Source organism: Pristis pectinata, chromosome 2, assembly GCF_009764475.1.
Source record: "Pristis pectinata isolate sPriPec2 chromosome 2, sPriPec2.1.pri, whole genome shotgun sequence".
NCBI classification, from domain to species: domain Eukaryota; kingdom Metazoa; phylum Chordata; class Chondrichthyes; order Rhinopristiformes; family Pristidae; genus Pristis; species Pristis pectinata.
Window position 1 is genome coordinate 113813962 of NC_067406.1, and position 19197 is coordinate 113833158.

General features: G+C 36.1%; 1 protein-coding gene across 1 annotated transcript in view; it reads right to left on the bottom strand.

Moving 5' to 3' along the window:
* Positions 1-19197, bottom strand: part of lrba (LPS responsive beige-like anchor protein) — a 626133-nt gene that overhangs the window by 154691 nt on the left and 452245 nt on the right. The window contains exon 44 of the mRNA XM_052010590.1: positions 2082-2222. Within this exon, the coding sequence (XP_051866550.1) occupies positions 2082-2222 (141 nt within the window). The remainder of the gene's footprint in view (positions 1-2081; positions 2223-19197) is intronic.

The following is a 19197-nucleotide window of genomic DNA, read 5'->3' on the forward strand; positions in this document are numbered from 1 at the left end:
TTTAATTGGACTGATTTGTTAGATTTTTGCAATTCAAACGTTTACTCATAATTAATCAGTTTACCAATGACTTTCAAGAAACACAATAAAAATCTTAGCTGATCCACTTCCCACTTTTGAGATATTCCTGATTTCTTTATACTGAATGATCATGATAGATGAACAGCTGTTCCTAATGATACAATGACTAGTTGGCAAGGGATTTTATTTGTACAAGGCAGCAGTAGCAATGCTAGATTTTTTTCCCTCCACAATAAAGAATCCATTGTTACTGCACCACTGCTCCATTTAGCAGTCTGATTGAGAACTTGCAAAACCTACCCAACAAGAAGGGAAGTTACTGAGCTCATCAACAGTGAGATGGGACCGATTCAAATTCATTACCAGGCTGGAACAATTAGTCTGATTGATCAGGAGCACAGTAAAGCCAATCTAATGCAATTGCAGGTTATGTAAGTGTGAATTACAGTAGGTAGCTATGGAAAACCAAACAAGATAAATGTGAGAATGTATTGTTTAATTTAAATGTATATCTCTGTCTCTAATTAAAATGATTACCATTCTCTAGTTAATGCAAATAAGCAACTTGTTTGTTAAAGTTTATTTTAAAGAAATTATGAAGAAAATGAACAATTTACCTCAGCAATTTCTCTTTCCTACCTCTCATTCCCTCTTTTCCAACGTTTAAATCTACAGTGCATATGTATCCATCTGTCCTTAGTCTATCCATTATTTTCATTTCCATTTCTGACTCTTCCAATTCCTTCCATTTCTTCTATCCCCTCCTTTTCTATCCTTTTTGTTACTTCCTTGATCTCTCGTCAAAATCCCTCCCCCCAAAAAATTCCCCCACGAATTCTCATTCTCTTCTACAATTTCCACGCATCTTTCCTCTCTTTCCCACTATACCATTCCCCACATCTTAATCTTTTTCTCCTTATCTCTTTCTGTCTTTTCCCCCATTCCCTCTTCCTTTCATGCTACCGACAATGGGTCTTTATCTCATATTTCTGAGGTGCGGGGGGAGGGGAGAAATTAACCGGCATTCCCACTCCTGATCACTATGTTCTTATGGATTCTGGATGAGGTCAGGATCAGGCTCAGCTGTAATGCATGCCAAAATAATTATCTCAAATTAGTCTACATATTGCTGACACTTGGAGTTTAAGTTAATAAATTTATGGCCACTTGGTGAGGCACAAAAGGGTGACCAGGGCCTTTATAAGAGAAAAGAGTAGATGTGCAAAATGTTCTGAAAGTCTAATCATTTCCCTATGTTATAATATTCGACTTTTGAACCATTTAGGGAAAATCAATACTCAAAGAGAAAAGGTGAAATAGAAAACATTGAGCAGTTACTTTAAAACAATTCACATTATTAATGCAAAACAGAAACAAAACTGCAAATATTGGAAATCTGAAATAATATAGAAAAACGCTGAAGATCTGGAACTCTAATAGAGGGTGCATAAACAATGACAATAAATCTATCTTTTCTTTTCACAGCTGCTGCCCAATCTTGATCAGCTTGTACATCCAGCTATACGTGTAGTAAATCAATATGTTTTTAGTTCAAGTATAAAATTGTGGGGGAGCTGAGATTCGTGGAAGCATTATTGGACGATAATAATCTTTATTTGCAATTGTTAATGCTCAACTGCAACATTCTGTGCAAAAATACTCTAGTGCAAATGCACCAAGTACCATTAAGAAAACTGTTTTTCACATCTTTCTTTCTATCTGAGGCTTCACATCATAAAGAACTTTATTAACTGTAAATTATTTTATGGTTATACTTTATTGCAGTGTTTTCAAATTATCACCTAATTATCCCCAATCTATGCTAAAATCAAGCTATGAAATTGATTTTAAATGATCTTAAAATATATTCTGATTTGGAAAAAAAATCAAGTGCAAGTAATTACCTGGAATTAGCCTAAGTACTCCAGTTTATGTGCAAGATTTATGTCTCCTTTGTGCTGCATTATCCTGCCTTAATCAAGGGACTTTTTCAAAGGAAGAGACACATTAATGTGCTGACTGGATGAAGCAGCTTTAAATTTTACAGTCACCGTACTTACTATTCTTAACAACCATGCGAGAGTGAAGCTACTGGTCGAATAATGAGTCCCATAGTGGAAAGCAGGAACCTGGTCATCTTCCCAGCTTTCATGACGCTCCACAAAAAAGGCAGCTCTTTTTGGGTTAAGTGCTCCAATAGGCTAAAGGGAAAGATCACAATATTTGGCTTGAAAATAAAAGGTGATTCAGAGACTATGCCAGGAGGCTATCTTCTCCAGAAATATCTCATTCCTGAAGTCCTTATGCATCTGGTCTGGATGCATGTCATGAACAAAGGGTTACTTATTAACTACATTGGAAAAACTATTGTTAAATGATTCTCTTTTAAAGCATCACTCTATCAGGAATTTACAAATAACAAGGTTGATTTCCCTCTACAATACATAATAGAAGCAAATATTGTAATGAGGACTCTTTTAGTAAAATTGTTAACATATAACATTTTTGATAACATGCACAAAAGATACAAACTAAAATAGCATGTTATATGAAAATGTGTTTTAGCATTAGTGTGAAAGAAACATTGCTAATAAACAATCTTAACCTTATTAAAGATCCTTTCAAAATAATTTGCATTTACTGCTTGCCATGGTAAAATAAACATTATATACTGCATATTAATTATTCACCTTCACTATTTCAACTTCCATCAGCTGTACTAGTGTTTGTTTTTTTTTAAAAAAAGCTTGTTTCAAAGCAAAAGACCAAACCTATTGTTTGCAACAGTTCCTTGTTCAAAATAACCATGGCCTAGAAGCACAAACTTCAAAAGCAATTTCACAAATGTACATATTTAAACCATGACACCTCAATTTCTGCAACAATGGCTACTTCAAAGCCAGTTCCGGGTGCTTCATACATCTTTCAACTAATACAAACAACATTTTTGAAATAGAATTAACTTCAGAAGATGCAAGAAGACTGGTTAAATTGTGGTATTCCATTGCACTGGCATTGTTTATATTTGTGATCTTCTGATGAAGATTGTGCAACCAAAACATTAATCCCTCCTGTCAGATTACTGATGATAATGGATCTTCAAATGGAATATGAAATTATACTGCCAACTAATTAAAGTAGTCATCATATTGAGGCTTTATGATACTCAGGTAAGCCCTTATTTTAAGTACTGCATTTGAGGCTGATTACTGAAATATAAGTGAAGCAATTAAATCCTGTGAACTGTACAAGGGGAGTATCAAGAGTATACTTCATGGTTTCAAAAGATTCAGCAACGTTAAGGTCATTAAAACTCAAATGCTTTGTCTTAAATGGTGTTGAGTACAAACGTTTTTAAGATATTAAGTAGAAGCCAAGAGATTCTTCAAACGAGGAGCACTGGGTAATGGACAACGAAAAAAATAATAAAGGGTAAGTTCAGGACTATTATTAGGAACCTTTCCATAGCATACAAAGTAAATCAAAACTTCTATCGTCTGCATGCGTTAATGGGGACAAAAGCTCTGGAATCATTCTTGAGGCCAGTGGATGCTATAAGTGAAGTGGGGTGGGTGGGTTGTGGCAGAATACACAGTAACCTAGTGCCAGGATTTTATTATTTCTAATTTCAAGAATATTTTATTTTCTCCACTTACATTACATTATACTACTGTTTTCCCATCAGATATATCGGTCTTAAACAAAATATGTGCCTAGGAGCAGGAGTGGGTCACTTGGCCACTCATACCTGCTCAGCCATTCAACAGCATTATGGCTGATGTGATTGTAACGTCAACTCCACATTCTTACCTCCCCTAAGTAACTTTTCACCTTGTTTATTATAATCCATCTACCACTGACTTAAAAATAGTCAAAGACTCTGGTTCCACCACCCTTTGCTGGAGTACCAGAGGAAAAAAAATTATCTGTCTTAAATAGGCAACCTCCTATTTTAAAACAGTGACCCTTTTTCTGGATATTCCCACAAGAGAAAACATCTTCTCCAGATCCACCTGCAAATAACCCTCAGGGATCTCATATGTTACAATGAAGTCTCTTTTCTGTCTTCTAAACTTCAGCAGATATATGTGTAGCCTGTTCAACTTTCCTCATAAGACAACCTGCCCATTCCAAGCTAATAAATGAAAATCAAAAAAAGATGTTGGAAATCTAAAATATAAATAAGAAGTGCTGGAAATGCTCAGCAGGCCAGGTAGCGTCCAAGGAAAAAGATATCGTTATTAGTCACATGTACATCGAAACACACAGTGAAATAAATCTTTTGCACAGAGTGTTCTGGGGACAGCCTGCAAGTGTTGCCATGCTTCCAGCGCCAATGTAGCATGCCCACAACTTCCTAACTCATTTCAGATCAAAGATCTTTGAGTTAATGCTTCAGATCAAAGACCTTTCATCAGAAGCCCTCAATTAAGATGAGAAATAGCCAGCTGGGAAAAGGAAGCATCACGTTGGAAGGTAGTGGAAGCCATGCCTACTACTCCTTCTCAGAACTGCTTATGATGCATTTCCATCCTTCCTTAAATAAGGAGGCCAATACTGTACTTAGATTTCTAGATGTGGTCTCAACAAACACACACACACACACACACACACACATATGAACCAAAACCTCTCTACTTTTGTATTCAGTTCTCCGAGCAATAGAGGCTAGCATTGGTGGATTTCTTATTTATTTGCTATACCTGCACAGGAGTTTTTTCTGAATTAGGACACCCAGACACTCTGCTTCTCAGAGCTCTGCACTCTCTCGCAAGTAGGAAAATTTACTTCTCTTTTACTTGTCCTGCCAAAATGAACAATTCCACATTCTCCCCAATCTATTTGCCAATTTCATCCTTACCAAGAAGATTGCCGAAAACTTTATTTTCTGAAATATTCTGGAGCTTTCCTGGTGGTCAAAACTTAAGAAAATGCTTCTCTGTAATCCACTTTGGATCCAAAAATTCATATAGAGATTGATCTCAGAATCTGAATTCTGAGGTATGAAGAGACTGAAGATTGGGCTTTGGCCTCATTTCTTTGAGTGTGTTGTGGACAGGTAACCTGCCGATAACATGCAATTCAAGATTAGGCATTTGACATTGCAGCAGTTCTCAGGTAAGGCTAGAAGACGCAGTAGCCAAGGGGCAGTGGTGACTGTAACAGGGAGTGAGTGTAGGAACAAAACCAAGAACAGCATTCCCCCTCCTCCTACCTGTACATTTAAATATATTTTTAAAACTTACTTTCATGATTTTGAGACATTCATCAACCCCTTTAAGAGCTGCCTTCTTGGCCAGAAATAGATGTCAGTTATCCAAGAGTAGCCAATACTGGCATTAGCTGCTCAAGATAAACTAAACTTTTTGCTCATCTCTCTTAGTTTTTCTTTTTCCAATGACTATCCAAGATGTTATCTCCTGATTCCACTTCCACTTATTGTTTTTTATATTTACATAAATGTTTCTCTATTATTTTGTTTATAAAGGAAATTGCAAATAATATTTATGAAAGGGTTGAAAAAGAGCCTAGGCCCATCCCCTCTTTTCTCAAACCTTTTTGAGACAACTTACAGTACAATTAAAAGCAAATGGTAACTGCAGAGTTACTTATAAAGCAAGTGTTAAATTCCAAATGAAGTGGATATCTGCTTGACCACTGGGGAGGAGGTACAGGAGCTTGAAGACCCACACTCAACGTTTTAGGAACAGTTTCTTACCCTCTGCCATCAGATTTTGGAACGGTCCATGAACCCATGAACACTACCTCATTATTCCTCTTTTGCACTATTTATTTATTTTTGTAACTTAGTAATTTTTATGTCTTGCACTGTACTGTTGCCGCAAAACAATAAATTTCACAACATATGTCAGTGATAATAATCCTGATTTTGATTCTTTCAGAGGTGGTCCAATATACATGAATAGTTATAATAATAAAAGAAATACTCAAAAAAATTATATCAGTGGGTAGACATCATATTGTGGGTGTCACAGTTTATTGCGGATGTAAAGAACTCTTTAAAATTTCAAGCTGCTTCTGAGCTGCAACATGACATTTACAACACATTGGGCCAAACTGAACAAGATTCACCATCCCTATTCCCCGCCTGACCACACTTAGTTAGTTCAGATGCAGAGGGCGAAGCAAGCTAATTGTCCACCCTCAAGAATCAGGACTCCGTGGTGACTAGACTCTGTTCTGAAGACCTATGCCTGAAATGCTCAGACAGCCTTTGATAGGACGTAAGGCAGCTTGGAGCTTTGTCTCCTGTCAAACCCAGGAGGCTTTTTTTTCTATAATTGTTTTGTAAGTATCCATGATGTTCAGACATATATTAAAATTGCAGTACATGATTTAAAATGTTACTGTTTTAAAAATAAAATTAGAATTGAAACACCTAATTCATACTAAGAAATTGTTAAAATCGCTAAAATAAAACAAGCAAAGATAAATAATTTAATATATCTTTCCCTCTAAATCTGCAAGACGAGAATTTGCTTCGAAATCAGTGGGGTCACCACTCTTATGCTAGGTCTGACTGGTGTACTGAAGAGAATTCCTGGGCATAGTGCTAGGAATTTCCAGCACATCAGGCTTTGTTGCTGGACTCCACATGGACTACACTATTGTCAGTATCTTTTAAGGACAGCATTCTTAGCTGCATGTAGATCTGTTTTACTTCAGGGTAACCCGATCTGCACTCTTCTTAAGTCTTGTTTCCTTCCTTTCCTCATTGTATGCATCTCCCCCCACCCCCAAACAAAGACTAGGAAACGGATTCAAAAGTTCTGACAAATGCACAGAGGAATGACAGATTAGCCAGCATTCGTCACTCAGTTTGGTCCAATGTAATTCCAGGGTTTGCTACTAAGAGTGGCTGAATGCCAACCACTGCCTGCATAACTTAGCCCATTAAAATCTGCAAACTTTGTTTACAGGCACCAATTAAACTGTGAGTGATCTCAAACTGTGTTTACAGCATTAATGCCTTCTGGTCTAATACAGGGCACTACATGCCATACCACCTTGTCACAATATAGACAAGTTACACAAAAGGGCAAGAAGATGATAAATGGAGTAAAATGTGGGAAAAGTATGTGCTATTTACTTGGCAGAAGGATAGAAAAATAGAACATATTGCAACTAGTAAGAAATTCATGATGCAGGAACCTGATCCTACTGCTTCGTGGTGCTTAAGGTTTAAAAAATAAAAATAATAAAAAAGAAAATTGTAAGGCAAAGGGTACATTGCCTTTATTGTGAGGGGAATGGAGTGCGTGATAAGGAGGTATTGCAGTATTTGCAGAGGCCTTGGTGAGACCACACCCACACCTGGAATACTGTGTGTATTTTTGGTCTCCATTCTCAAGGAAGGATATGCATGCCTTGCAGCAAACATTTAATAGATTGATTCCTGGGATGAAAGCATTGCCCTTGGATGAGTGATTGAATAAGATTATCCTATAATCACTGGAGATTATCTGAATTAGGATGATCTCATTGAATCGTACAAGATTCTGAAAGGATTGACAGAGTAGGTTACTGCCTCAGACTTGAGGAGTGGTTCTCAATTTATTCATCATGTTGGGCCACGACTTTAGTTCTCAATGTGTTACATGGACCATACCCTAAAATTATTTTCCAAGTATCCACATAAAAAATGTATACAACATGACATGATATAGTGCACTGAGATAAATGGGTTGCATTTGCTCATGGGCTAAAAGGGTTTAAGGAAGCTTGGTCTACACTCAATAAAAATTAGAATTAATCCCCTTGTGACATACAAGGTTCTGATAGGATTGGATAGAATTGAATCTGAAAGACTCTGTAGGAAGTCCAGAACCAGACTCAATATAACTGGTTAGCCAATTAGGACCAAAATGAGGAGAAAGTTATAAATCATGGGGATTCTCTGTCCTAGAGGGCTGAGGATGCTGTGTCATTGAATAAATATATGCAAGACTTAGATTTTGGACACTAAAGCAATCAAGGGATTAGGCTGCAAAAAGAGACAAGGTTCAGGTCTGGTAGCAACATTAAAAGGTAGAGATGCATGAAGGGACCAACTGTATCCATTTCTTGTGTTCTTGAAGCAAGGATTTTGATCTTCATTCTAAACAGCTATTAACATTCAAATAGACTCAGTGTCAGGATTTGCTCACCATCTACAGCCTTTTAAACATGTTTGCATTTTAGCAGCAAAATAGTAGTCTTTACAGACATTAATGCAGAACTGCTCAGGCCATTCTTCCTGTGCAGAACAACCAAGCTTTTTTCGAAGATGTACTTTAACAGAAATTACATTTACAAATTATTACTTTATTGCAGATCATGTTCTCTGAATTTAAAAATACTTAATAAATATTTCCTTTCTTGCCTTGCAAATGTTATTCCCTACTGAAAGATGGTGATACATCCTGAGGTACAATCCTATGGTATCTGACCTAAGATCCTTGGTTTAAGCAGAGTAATCAGGAATCAGATCTAAACTTGACTTTGCCTGTCAGCTATATTCTGCATACTTACACATTCTCAGGTCACTGGAAGCAATCTTTTCAGTTTTTTCATTCCTAGATTCTTGATACATATTGTAGCATCCAATGCTGCTATCCCGGATGGGATCATCCAACACAGCACAGCCTTAAGTATTGATAAATTTCAGGGAAAATCAACAAAGGTTATTTTCCTATATGCAAATATGGGGTTTACAACAACGGTTTCACAATCCTTACATATTTCTGCTGGAAAGATTTTGCAGCATTATTATGCAGCTCACTACTTTCACTGATTTCCCATCTGAAAGTTATCACAGTGTTCCTTCACTTTATGTGCCCTATTTTATTGCTGAATCCTATTCCTTCTTTGCACTGTGATTGTACATTTTCCTGTTTGCCTACTGCCATAATGCTTTCCATTCCAGCTGCAATTTATGGAGTATCTAGATTTGACAAAGTATCTGCCTAATTACAGATATGTAATTCCAATAACAATAACCTCAGCTTGGCAACAATCCCAACTTCATCTGAGTAGGACATCTTAAAAACCTTCATAAAACAATATAAAGCAACATACTTATTTGAAAAAAAAATCCCAGTTGCTTAATATTGTTACAATAATAAATTATAGAACTCACCCACTCTTAGTGTAGCAAATGCCAGGTATGGTGTCTGAATCATACAGCCTGGACCACTTAGTTTATTTTACGAACTGTAAATCCTTTTACCTATTCCTGATAATTCTGCCCTTAGGGTTAACTACATTACTTTGTGAAATACCATGACTAACTGAATTCTTTTATAATCCATCGAACATTTCTGGACTGATGTGCCCCATGATCTTTAAATTATAAGCTTCATTGTTTGACCATGTTTTATGTCTGGGATATTTCAAAATTGGTTACGCAGAGGTTATAAGATATTTACAGATTCAGTAAATTTTAAATTAATAAAAAAATACTCCAGTGACATTAATGTCACTCTTCCAAAACATCACTGCATTTTAATTAGGTAAATAGAAATAGATGGTTTACTTTACAAAATATTGTTTTGTAACAATGTTGACTCAAAACCTTTCAACAAGAATGCATTTTCTAAATAAATAATGCATCCAATGCAGGGTATGTTATATATTGTTAAAATGACTATTGTAAATCAGCTCTATGTTCCTGAGGCAAAACATGCACATTACAAACTCAATCCAGTAACAACGCTCCCTTAACATACATCTTTGTAAAAAAAAAAATTCAGTTGCTCAAAGGCTCACTCATACTTTGGCACACTCTTCTATCTTCTCATTTAATGCAGGGAAAAAAGCTTTTAATTTATTAACTAAGTAACTCTTTCATTTTAGAAAACATCAGCACTACAGCTTTGTGAAGTGGTTAACTATCAGAATCATGAAGGATTTAGGATTTTGCAAATTAATTTTTATTCCCATTTGGAATTTGATTTCTCAGAAACAATGGCCCAAAGCTGGATGCCCACGAAATCCAAGAAAGCCCAGGGTTTAATCATCTAACTAGCAGAATGCTTAAGACCTTGAGTCAATGAGGAAAAAGGCCGTCAAAGATTTCCCCTCCAGACTATGATCCAGAAATATTGGTATTGGTTTATTATTGTCACTTGTACCAAAGTACGGTGAAAAATTTGTCTTGCATACCGTTCATACAGATCAATTCATTACACAGTGCATTGAGGTAGAATAGGGTAAAAACAATAACAGAATACAGAGTAAAGATCACAGCTACAGGGAAATGCATTGCAGGTAGACAATAAGGTGCAAGGTCATACCAAGGTAGATTGTGAGGTCAAGAGTCCAATTCCATTCAATAGTCTAATAACAGTGGGATAGAAGTTGTCCTTGAGCCTGGTGGTATGTGCCCTCAGGGTCCTGTATCTTCTGCTTGATGGGAAAGGGGAGAAGACAGAATGACCCGGATGGGTGGGGTCTTTAATTATGCTGGCTGCTTCACCAAGGCAGCGAGAGGTATAGACAGAGTCCATGGAGGGGAGGATAATGTGCCTAAACTTGAACAGGTTCAGATGCAATACTATTGCTTTCTATGGCCCTGCATTACTGGCAGTCACCATCTAGGCTCATGAATGAAAAAAAAACATCAGATAAGGCACTGGAAAGCTGCTCAGGGCAATGGAACTATACTACAAGCAAGAAACAATCCTTTGAGGAAAGGAGAAAAAACAGAGAAAAGACTAGTCGAAACGTATTAAGAACAAATTGGTTGAAAAACAGAATGAAAACCAACTGTGGCCATGGCATATTAAGAGAAATAAATGAAACAATCAAAAAGGTGCAAAATGGCTTTCAAAATGTACTTGATGTAACCCCTTTGGCTCAGACAAATAGGATAATGGGAATAGCTTTAGGAAATACAATTTGAACATCAATTTTTCCCTATGTCACATTTGCAGATCATAAAGTATTACCCGTAAGTCTACAATGACCTTTTTTCCCTTGAAAATTAAACAAATTCCTTTCAGCTCACAATTTAGGTAGGCCTCATGAGGATTGACCCAGTATCGCACTCCTAAGCTGCACATGAAAACATATCCACTGTGGACTGTTGCATTTTCTCTCATCTCTCCACCAAGTCACTAACAAAATGTAAGTTGCATACAAGATCACCTTTTTCATTTATAGGCTATCGTGGCCTCTGACAGCTATGGGTTCTCACATTTAAGTTCCAACTGTCCTTTTGTCCCCATAGTCCTTTACTTCTCCCAGACTTAGTCTCTCTCACTGCTAATAGAACGAGTTACAATGGAATGCTTTGTTATTCACCATTTATATCATTAACCCACGTACGAAGACTACATCTACAACTTTGATGGGAATAACATTAGCAGATATTTAATTTGAACAAATTACTGCAGGCTTTTTTAATTCCAATTTGTTCTGACTTCTTGTACCCTTCATATTATATAGTCACTGCTGTGATCCTTCAGCTGGCAGGTTAATACAACGATGCACTCATCGGTCTGTGACTTTGGTGGGTTAAATGGCAACAAGGTACACAAATACTTCGAAGTATGGAAAGTTGTATATCAATTCACTGTAATTTGGTCAGGATTAAATCAATAAATGTTTCAAAGCTGAACCTTAAAGAAAAATGTTTCATTTTAACATACTAATTTATACTTCTAAAACAGATAAGCTGCCCTGCCTCAACTTTCTTGGTTTCTTGGACATACTTTGAGGTTACTGGAAATAGTAGAACTACAAGATGATGATAACTCTTGCACATAATAGACAGCCACCTTCCAACAGAATGCAACACTAGCTATCTTAATCAAAAGAGACAAGCATCCCAAAACATAACAACAGTTTGCTCAAACAAAGGTGTCTTGGCCCTGCAATATTTTGTTTGCATCTAAATCTATCCCATAGATAGAAATGAAAACAAAATATTGTAGAGCCAAGACAACAAGAGAAGTGCATTAATGGAAATCATTTAGAGCAGGTTTTTCTGAGTACACATTTTTTTCCAATCTGATTATGTATCACAATGAGTGCATATCAATTCAAGTGACTGAGAAAATGCAACTGAATTTCAAGTAGATCGATTTGAATTAGTTTTTTTTCCTTAGGGCCATATAGTTAAACCAATTTGAATTGATTTTTAGTTGTTTTCAAAATGCAAGTGTGCATAAATCTGTGGAGACAACATGCTTTATGGAACTACTGCAGAGGGATAATGTAATTTAAAAATTAAGCATGTGGTGCAGCATTCTCATTGTATCTTAAATTGTGTTTATTTACAAGCAAATTAAAGAACATATTTAGCTACCAAGTGGGAGAATGGTCTGGAGCATTTTTGAGCTCTGGGCTGACATTGATGCACTGTCGGCTTATTCAGTGAAGTTACAGTGGGAATACACACATTGAATTATACATTACAAGTTTGAACTGATTTATTGCAGTAATAACATCCACCTCATTAAAAAAAATCCACTTGGCTGCAGTGAGAGCAATACATATTGTTTACTGCAATAAATTAATTGCAGTGCATGAAGAACCTTGTGGAAACCCTCTAACAATACATCTGTAATGACAGTGCTATACATCACAGCTTCCACAGCAGGTTTATGACAAATGAAGACGGTGCAGTATTTGGAGAATACATTTCTTAAAAATATGACCATTAGCTCTTGACTACTGGTCAGACAATGTCTTGACTCATTACAGTTCCATGCCATAAGGCAAGATACTGTAGGGTAAAATATTGGAGGGTTTCCTTTCATCCCTCCACGCAAATACACAAATGCACCTAATACTGCAATATATAGACATCTGCCCATGGAACAAATAACATTTCTATATTTCTTGAAACAGAACTAGCAGTAGTATAATTACAGGCTATTAAATACCTTGCTAACTGCATTTACTAAATACCTTATAAAGCCATTTATTGAGGGCATAATGATCTTGCATTTTTTTAAAACAAAAAGACTGCAAAAAGCTTACACTGTGACAGATTTAACAACTGCTGCAGAAACAAACAAATGGCAACAAAAATTCTATTGAGCTAGTAATAAAAGCAATTTGATTTAAGTAGTATTGTTACTGTAGTAAAATATTCCAAAATCTTCATATTATCAAATACAAGTTGACAATGCACCAAACAAGATTATTAGAGCAGATGCTCAAAATTTGATCAATGAGTGTGGGGTGAAAAATAATTCTAAAGGAGAGAGATATAGAGAAATGAAAAGGTTTAGGGGGAAAAAAACCACTGTTTAGGTGTTCATTGACTGCCAATGGTGGAGCAATTACAATAAAGAATATGCAAGACACCAAAATTGGAAGATCACATAGATCTCAGAAGGTTTCAAGGCTGGAAGAGGTTACAGACATTGGGTGAGATGGGCCACTGGAGAATCTGAAAACAAGAATAAGAAAACCAAATTTAAAATTAAGGCATTCCTGCACTTGGAAGAATGTTGGTCAGTGAAGAAAGCTGTGATGAATGGGGTAGAGCATAGGGTTAGACTGGCCAGGATTCAGATTATTCTGAGCTACAGTCTATTGAGTAACACGAGAAGCTAAAAGTATAGAACTACAGCATAGAACAGCTTTGGACATCTTCTAGGATAAGATAAAAAGCCAAAGAAAGGGAGTCCTACCCTGTTTCTTTCTCCATAGATACTGCTTGAATTGTTTACTTCCAACATTTTCTGTTTTAATTCCAGATTTTGAGTATCTGAAGTTGTTTTGCTTTTCAAAGGTAACCATCTATATCTATTTGATTGGAACAATCCTGACCTGCAACTCTACAGCTTTGGTTCCTTACCAACACTTTAGCAGAGGAATTTGGGGGCTGAAGGCAATGGAAGCCAGAGGCAATAGCAGATCAGTGGCAGAAGCAGCATCTGGGAAAGGACAGGGTGTGGAGGTGATTACTGCGACTAGAAGTGGTCATGAGGGGAAATGGGAGCTCACAAGATTCACCATCCATCCTCACTGAGTGCACTGTCTGCTGTGATTATGTGCTACGATACTGGGGCTGATCACCAGTACTGGCTGAAACATTCTTGTTACACAACAAAGGCACTGAAAAACAATCAGCATCCGGTACCTGTCTATGGTGCAACATGAACACCCACTCATATTAAACATCGTTGCTTGCAACTTTTAAGGGAGAAGACAAATTTTTATTTGCATGTTGACAGAGCCTCCTGTACTTTAAATATTGTCATGTGGGTGGTGTCAAAACAAACGTCCTTAAAATTAGTATGTGTCCCACTTCCTCATTCTAATGGTTGGAAAGGGGAAAAGAGACAAAATAATCATATGGGTCATACAGTAATGTTAAAAGAATCTTTTTCAAATTGTGACCCTACAAACACAGATCCTCAAGAAGCTCTGCTGATGACAATTTGTCAGTACAGCTCCATAACAACCACTTCATGTTTTCTTTGGTTTATTCAACATTCAATCCCACAGAATCATGCGTGATTTTCTTCCCCACCTAGTGCAGGGAACTGAGGTCAATTGTAACATTCCTTTGGAATCACTGCTAACAGACCAGGAACCAAATATAGTGCATTTCCAGTCTTTATGAGAGCATTACTCTATAGTTGCCAACTGAACCAACCATTAGCACTGCCCTAATCCCAAATCAGAACCCAAGTGGGCACGTGTTTTCATTTGGCATAATGATCAATTTAAACGAAATGTTTCACAGCATACAAAACTACCAGTACTCTCCAATATAATTTTTGTTTTCTATTAAACTAATACAAAGTAATCAAAAAAAGTGGTGAACATACTTGACAATTTGAAAGGGATCTTTTTTTAAACGTTACTGTATGACCAGTATGATTATTTTGTCTCCTTTCCATGTTTTTAGTTCAGGAGAAAGAAAATTTCCAAATTCCGGGTTTCAAATCACATTCACATGTTCTCATGTACTTCAAAGTCAAAATCAAAGAACTGCTGTCCATGCTTCAGTGATCAAACTCACATCATATTAGTGGCAGCAATCTGAATATTACAACTCTATGTACTGATAAATCGAATCGGGCTTCTGATATAGCTGAACAAGATAGTGAGCTATCCCGAGTGCAATAAGCCATCTTAACTCTCTTGGGCAAGAGAGCTTGACTGCTTGCAAGGCCAAGACTGTCAAAACACAAAGGGAAAGCAGCTATTTGTGTCATATTTGAAGCAGAGCATCATAAAGTGATACAGAAAAACTAAAAGAAATCCCAGTCCACAGAAGTTTGGGAATAAGATACATAAGTCTCTTATATTGCTAGCAAGTGAGAAGAATAAATGATATGAACAACATTAGACTACTGAAATGGTTCTCTATATTTGTAAGAACACTCCCAAGTGAATTCAATGTTTCCTCAAAGCTCAAATTTGTAAATTAAATGTTTTCCAAGTGTTCTAATGGGAAGTGATATGGATGAAGTTGCTTCCCCCCAACCCCACCCCACCCCGTGTGCTGAAATTGTAGCAGCCAGCATAAGACATCTTTAATTCAGAGGCCAACTAAAATAGTGTGCGCTGCCACAGAGGAATTCAGATATTTTAATCTAAAATTGATTCATAGATTGCATGTGGAAATTGTACTTATAAGAAGTTGAATTTGCAGTATCAAATATATAGATTTCCTACATTCTGAAATTAGTACATTTCATCCCTAAGATTTTCAAAGAAAAATTCTGAAGAGAAAAATCTTCATCTTAGACCCATTATACTGGCACAAAAGAATGGCATATCTCTAATGTAAAAACTGTAAAAGCTGTTCAGGTTAAATACTAAACATGATTCTTTTTCATCTAAGTCTGTGAAATCAATTTCCATTACCATATTTTAAATTTGGGGTCTGTGGAAAAGAATCATTCCAGATATTTTCCTTTAATGCCAGATCCATGCCACTTCTATTTCTAGATTTTCCCTTCATTACCCTTTTGCTCTTCATGTATTCATTCCTTCTCTGACAGCCTCCTTCATCCCTTTGTGTTTTCCTTCCCCACTTTCATTTCTCCTTCCCATGCAGAATGTGTATGTGCCTCTTTCTCATTTATTGCTTTTTGAAGTCTTTTTCCTGATTACCTATGTGCCTCGATATTAAAAACATCAATGTCACTTGATATCACTAAATCATTAGGAAACTCAACTAGGAATCTGCAGAAACCAATCTGCAGCAGTAAAAAAATAAGCTGGTTTGTTTTCAAACTATGGTAAGACTAGGATATATCTTCTATGCTATGAAAAACCAAGCATATCAGCATAAATTCTCTAATATGTTGTGGGAGTATATGCAAACATGAGAGGCAGATAAATATGATCTTTTACAAAATCTACAATCAGATTGCTGAGGCATTTGTGAATGAAATGTTTTCTTGTACTTTTTCAAATACAAAATTAAATAAATGCAAAATCCAAAATTAAATAATAATGACATTGAATACATTAAACCTGCTAGATATACCTGGTTGAAACCTGGAACTAATTGCTTGAGGGGGCGGTGGAGGCAGGTGCTTTCAGAACATTTAAGTATTTCAATGAGAACTTAAAACAAAATGGCATAGGAGGCAATGGGTCAACTGCTGGGAAATGGAATTAGTTCCGATAATACTTGATGGTCCCCATGGGCAGAATGGGCTGAAGGTCCAGTTTCTGTGCTGAAAGACTCTCTGCACACGTCCCAGTCTTATGAAGAAAAGATAGAATTCTGTGACTTCTCTACAGCTGCCAGTAGTGCTCTTTCACAGTCAGCCAACAAGAACTGCACTTCTCTCAGCTATTCCTTCACTCCCCACCTTTTAAGGAGGAACTGTAACTCTGGCACAAAACCCACTGTTAGTATCATTAATAAAAGATACTTTTTTTAATGAGGGCAAATTAATTAAAATATTATGTAGAAAAGAACAAACTGTCCTGCTAAGAGTAACATTCTCTTATCAATGGCAAAATATCCAAAATTTCTGCACTACTGTTATTGGTTCAATTAACTCTTTAATTAATGCATGTTTAATTAGTTTTATCATCAAAAGACAATTTGGCAAATTTCCAGTTAACCTCTGAAAAGAACTTAGGAAAATATTGTTAACTGAAAGAAAACAGTCATTTGGAGACATAGAAGAAATTATGAAGAATGTTGGAAAGATGTTGGAAAATTATGCTCATTTCAAGTTTTTCATTGTAGAAGATTATTGAATAATGATGCACATTAATGTCTGAAGAAGTAGTTCTGTCCATGTAAAGCAGTAACAGAAAATTGATTACAACTTAAATTTGAATACATATTCATGCAAGCTTTCAAACGATCAATGGAAGTAAGTAGAATTAGAGAACGAGAGAACAAAATTGTTTCTCAACTATGAAAAAAATATAAATTTGGATTTCTAACTAGCTTAGCAACTTCCAGCAGCAGAGTAGTGTTATAAATTTAAGAGTCATCACTACCCATCACAAATCCCCTGCCTCAGTCACATGGGTTTTATTGCTCTAATTTAACAAGAACATGCAACACCATCCAAAGCAATACACTGTGGGGACAAGGAAAACTGACAACTCTTGCTTTCCACAGGGAAAGAGGCATAGTGGTAAGTTACTAATATGGCAATTCAAAGACCTGAACTGATGATTCAGAGACATGAGTTCAGATATTGCCATGGCTGTTGGGCAATATGAATTCATTTAATTAGATAATTTAGAATCAATAATTTGAACATGTTTTAATACCCTTCAGGGAAGGGAACCTGCTGTCCTTTCCCAATATAACTGTGATTCCAAATACATACAGTGTAGCTATACTGTTGAGCTTTAATAGTCCTCTGAAACAGTCCAGCTAGGTTCTCAATTCAAGGGAATTAAAAAATAGGCAATAGAAGGAAAGTCTTGCAATGAGACTCGCATCCCAGGAAAGCATTAACAATCAGTCTGATTCTGTTTAAAATAATTAAGCTAATTGGCATTTTTTTGCAAAGGAAAAGGTGCAAAAATATTACATGGCAAAAGTAAAATGACAATTTAAAAAACCTAATGCAGCAGTAAATCTATTATCAGTTTTACCTTTTGTGCCCTTTCCATTACTACTTTCCATTTTCCTCTTTATACCAAATGCCTGACACCAGCAAGACTAGCTAAGGCAAGCTTTCCTAAGCAAATAAAATTGTACTACTTCCTCTTTTTTTTACTACTGGATGCAAACAAAAGCATTCAGTGCTATTACATTAGGATGTTTCTGAAGAAAACTGAGGATTGCTTCTTGAAATATATTTGTTCTTTTTCAATCTTTTTATTGAATTTCAAATTAATTCAAATTGATATACATAACATTAATAATTATACATATGATACAAAGAAATCGCGATAACAATAACAGTTAATATTTATACTCACAAGGAGTAAAATATGTAATCTAGACCTCCTGTTCTCTTGCTAAGTGTACATGATGGAAAAAAAATTGAAAAGAAATTTAATTATATGAAGAGAAAACCCCCAAATCAAAAAAAGGTATAATACTAGACAAAATCAAACCAAAAACTTCAAGAAAAACTGGACTGATATTTCTTTGATTAAAAAAAAACATTATTATGTCGTCAGCTCCGCTCCTCTATATTCAAAGGTTATTGAAGGGGATTTGAGAAAGGTCTGCTCATATCATATGGAATTGAAATATATTTGAATTTTAAAAAAAAGTACTCTAACATAACTAGAATTTGCAAGAACAGACAACTCGCATAGAGGTATGCAACAGTTTATTAAACATTCCATTATTTCACTAATTCACTAGCTGTATTTGGCATTGAGCAATTAAGAATTAATGCCCCTGAATTTGATGTCAATGGTAAGCCACCCACATTTGCTGCTGTCTTATGCAAAAGAACTCCATACATACCTTGCAGTGTTTGCTCACCATGAACTTGCTGAGAGAACCCACCTAGTCTTCAGCACTGAGGCCCTACAAGGAGACAGCCTCCCACAGCATATATCCCATTGTGTAAATAAAATGAAAGATGAAAAAGAACCTTCATCACCTGGGGTCAGAATAAGCCCTGCCCTCAAAACCCCTTAAAACATAGGGACATTTAAGCCACGCTGCCAAGTTTAACTGGCTATTGACCGTCAGTAACTGAATGTTCCTAAATATTCTGTGTTCAAAAACATTTAAAGATTACTAAAACAAATCTAAAG